The sequence below is a fragment of the Engraulis encrasicolus genome, chromosome 5 (genome assembly GCF_034702125.1).
Source record: "Engraulis encrasicolus isolate BLACKSEA-1 chromosome 5, IST_EnEncr_1.0, whole genome shotgun sequence".
NCBI classification, from domain to species: domain Eukaryota; kingdom Metazoa; phylum Chordata; class Actinopteri; order Clupeiformes; family Engraulidae; genus Engraulis; species Engraulis encrasicolus.
The window spans coordinates 1,637,528-1,642,122 of record NC_085861.1 but is presented as its reverse complement, the minus strand read 5'-3'; the positions used below and the strand labels follow the sequence as shown (position 1 = coordinate 1,642,122).

At 41.4% G+C, this 4,595-nt stretch overlaps 1 protein-coding gene across 1 annotated transcript in view; it reads right to left on the bottom strand.

Annotated features, from left to right (window-relative positions):
- Window positions 1-3,088: 3,088 nt before the first annotated feature.
- Window positions 3,089-4,595, bottom strand: part of hoxa13b (homeobox A13b) — a 4,650-nt gene continuing 3,143 nt past the window's right edge. Inside the window, exon 2 of the mRNA XM_063197926.1 lies at window positions 3,089-4,231. Within this exon, the coding sequence (XP_063053996.1) occupies window positions 3,987-4,231 (245 nt within the window). The 3' untranslated portion in view covers window positions 3,089-3,986. The remainder of the gene's footprint in view (window positions 4,232-4,595) is intronic.

Genomic DNA, 4,595 nt, shown 5'->3' with positions numbered 1-4,595 from the left:
TATGTCCTAGTAGTGTACTATGGTAAGAAAGTGATTTCCAGTGGCTATTACAGCATACTGCTGAAGCGGCGTGCGTTAAGGTGCTACAAGGCAGCATGGACGTAGTAGCCCACTGATGAGCCCTGAAGGTATTTCAAGCGGGACGGGTCTTCAAGTCAACAACAAAAAGCAAAAAAAAATATTTTTGAGTGTGTCGCTGCTGCTGTACTGAGTGGTATTGTGAGTGTGTGTGTGTGTGTGTGTGTAAGAGTATGTGTGTGTGTGTGTGTGTGTGTGTGTGTGTGTGTGTGTGTGTGTGTGTGTGTGTGTGTCACATGTCACATCGGCCTTTTACAGATGCCCAACATGTCTGAAAATCTCGAGTGGACCCCCAGGTGTAGAAGGTTGGGAACCCCTGACTGCAGCCTATTGAAAATCCACCGTGGATCTCGAAGACTATTTAATCCCTTAACAAAGAGCCTATAGCCTTACTGTCACTAAAATTGTAATGGCTATGTCTTCATCTGTTACTTAAGGCTCTCAGTAATGTCATAGCAATGTAGTTATGATGTAGTTGAGTATTTTCAGCAAATAGTGACCGGCGACCCCATCTGCATTAAGAGGCTACACTGTGGATCTCGTAGATTATTTAGTAGAGTAGAGTGTCATTTAGAAGCCTTCGTCTTTATCACGCTACTGAAGCTGTCGCTGCTTGTGCCTGATCCGAAACTGTTTAAAGAAACTGTTTAAGAAATAAGAAACACCTAAACAAGTACACACACACACACACACACACACACACACACACACACACACACACACACACACACACACACACACACACAGACAATACTTGCAGTGTTATTCAAATGAAACAAATGATTAAAACCCCAATAATGAAGATTAAAATCCTAACAGAAATGATTTAAACCTTAAACCAAGCCTATTCTACAGTCATATGATTCGATATCCATTAGACTAAATTAGGCCTATGTAAATCCTAAAATAATCTGCTTTATTCTAATTTTATCTAGTGAAGAGGCCTATAGATCTCTATTGTAAATTATTCAAATAATAGAGCATGTTAGCTTTGAATGAGGAACGATAATGTAGGCCTGTAGGCCTACTTTTTGCCATGGCCTAAATTTACCCCAATATTATTTGTAGGACTATTTGAAATGTATATTTAATAGCCTGATATATTACATAGGCTATTATGATGTGGTATTGTAATAGGCTATGTTACAATTTGATATTAATAATATAATTTAAAATATCATATTTTTTTAAACAGTTTCTAAGTTAATGACTGATGATGTATTCATTCAATTTAAGAACATAATTGAAGTGTTTATTTGCAAACCTTTGTATCTCCATTTTGTAGAATGTTGGCAAATTGACATTGTGTATTGGGCATTCCATTGTATTGCATTGCAAAATGCATTTTTATATAGGCTAGGTTTAAAAAGTATGTTCCTAAAATATTTGAATGTCAAGAATTCACACAAAGGTGATAGGACCTCTGAACAGTCATTTCCAATAATAAAATGCAGAAGTCAAAAATGGTACAAAGTATAAAATGTGGATTTAGAATAATTACTGTAAAATAGGCCTAGATTGTACTATATTATATTATATTATATTATATTATATTATATTATATTATATTATATTGTGTTATATTATGCTATTTGTCACCTTTTGTGTAGCCTATATATCACTATGTATTATAGTAAATAATTACATTATATGATATTATATTAGGCTATATTATATTTTATTACACTATATTTTCTTGTATCTCACGGTTTTCTGTCCGTGTTTCCTGTAAACGTGTGGCTCGTGTGATTGTAATTTAGCCGAGGCCTAAATTTGTGGAAGTTTAAGACATATTTTCGCTTGCATTCGTTTTGTTGTCTTTTTAGTTTTTAAATAAAAGTATTAACCTAAAGTTAATAACCTGAAGTTTGGTGGAAGATTTCGTTTCATGGGCTCCTGATCCAGTCAAAAAAGTAGCCTACCAAATTTAGATTTAAGTTTTTGTTTTTTTGGTTTAAGTTTTCATTTTTCCGAAAATACTAAACCAGACTTCAGGACTTGGATAGGCTATCTTTCCTCCAGGAATATGTGAATGTGGATTAGCTATCTGCACGTATGCCTAGAGAAGGCAATGGGCTTCAAATAAAACATGTTCCCACTTGATTATGTAGCTAGCAGTCAGGATACATGTGGCTAGAGTAGAGAGTAGAGAGTAGAGTCTCATTTGGGCCAGAGGCCATATTGTGTATCCACAAAAAAGGTTATCCACAGAAACAAATAAGGTTATAGCCTACATTTAGTCAATTAGCACATTATTTGTTGGTCTTTGCTATTTTCTTTCAAAATAAATTATTTATGTATCCACTTTCCTTTCGCATTGGAATACAGCTGAGAACAGACTTTAGATGAAGGAGTTTGAAGAGGAGTTCCTATGCCCACAGCTAAAACTGACAACACAAACGCTCTGAGGCTAATGAATCACGATGATACAATGACCAACATTTATGAAAATGTCGATGACAAATTATTTTTTAAAATAAGAAAGTTTCTGAAAACAAAAAACAGCAACTATGTTCAAGCGGGTTTGTCATTTTCTGTGTTGAGCGTAGTGTTGGACTTCAAATTAGATGGAATAAATTGTTTTATTCATAGGCCTATAATAATAGCAGATCAAACGAAATGTGACATAAATTTAGCCTATTTAGCTTACCATTGGAATATGAGATGGGATGTGTACATGAATTGTTGGTCCGTTATTCCGCCACGAGAGATAAATGGACTATCACGCGCCATGTGAGTTCCTCGAGAGTGTGTTGTGTCGGAGAGCTGTTGCTTTCAGTGTTAACGGCAGGGGGCGCCGTTGCCCTGGTAAGCCGCGTGAGGAGAAGCTTTCATTTCGGGGAAACTGAGAAACCCACCGCTGCCCCATGGTGGGCTACACTCTTTCAATATTTCCCCTTTCCCACTTATTCCCTCTCTTTTTCTCTCCATACCTCTCTCTCTCTCTCTCTCTCTCTCTCTCTCTCCATGTCGCTGCCTCTCCCCCTTCTTCCCTCCATAAATCTCCCCCCTGTGACAGCTACTGTGGGCAAACATTCCGCCCTTTTATTCGGATCAAAATAATAATATAAACAGATATTAAACAACTCATAGATCCATTTCCGCTTTTATTTCGGACGGCTGTAATTAAATTAAGAAGTTGAGCTGAGTAACAGCATACATGTGGATATGATCATCAAATGCTAAACTGGGTATTTATGTCCTGTGTTCAGAAGTGCTCCAGGCTGCTTTATGGCTGTTCGTGTTTCGGCTTTATGTACAAAACGAACATAAAATAAAAAATCAAAGTCTGCTGTGAACGGACCGTTGGCGAGGCGGGCTCGTGGGAACGAACGGTAGCCCGTTTCGTTTCGTTTCAACACGAGCTTCTGGAATCAAAAATGCCAAAGCGGGACGGTGTTGTTGGCACCCGCGAGGAAGGGCACTGCGAGCTGCCCGTGATTTCCCGTGCCGTGTCTCGACATGTCTCCCTGAAGTCTTCATGATCCTTCTTGACTCTTCAGACTGCGCGCTGGAGTTGGACAGAGTGCCGCAGATGTGCGCGTGGACTCAGCTGGTAACTATTCCGCTGCTGGGGGTCCGGTACCGTTTGGCCCCTGGACCAGATGCACAGCACACCGGGAGACGGTTTACAGTCCACAGCGTGTTTTACCAGTGGAGAGAGCGCGGGCTCTGCAACTGCTTTTACGCGTGCCACTGTCCCCGGTGGATCACCCTCGCGCTCCTCACATTGAATTCAGAGGAGGGAACTGGTCGCCAAACCGGTAAAACCCGACTGGTCTCTTGTCGGAGGAGTCAACCACCGACTATCAGGGAAAAAAAATAATAAATTAACATATTTAGTCCCGCGTATCTTCCTCCGCGTGCCCTATAGTTCTCTCTCTCCCGCCAAATCCTCGCCTCGCCCCTTAGCTGCTCGCGCCCTTGAACTTGTTGACGACCTTCTTCTCCTTCACGCGGCGGTTCTGGAACCAGATGGTCACCTGCCGCTCCGTGAGATTGGTCTGCGCGGAGATGCGTCGCCGTTTGTCCTTTGTGATGAACTTGTTGGCCGCGTACTCGCGCTCGAGCTCCCGTAGCTGCACCTTGGTGTAGGGCACGCGCTTCTTCCGGCCTCTGCGGATGTTGCCGTCGCCACCGGGCCCACCGGGATCTGCCGACACGTGAACACACACACGGACACACACAGGGTTTAGGATTAGGAGCGCGCGCACACACACACACACACACACACACACACACACACACACACACACACACACACACACACACACACACACACACAGAGAGAGAGAGAGAGATAGAGCTATAGGCCTACTGATAGCGAACAAACTTGAGCAGGAGCTGCAGATGTACATGATGCAAATCGTGTTTTAGTTGTACGTGGTCCAGTGGTGTAGTCTACGTAGAACGCGGGTATACGGAGTATACCCACTGCTAAATTTCTGGGATTTCAGTATACCCACTTAAAATTGATTCATCCATTATTTTGAATGGCACAAATATATACAGCATAC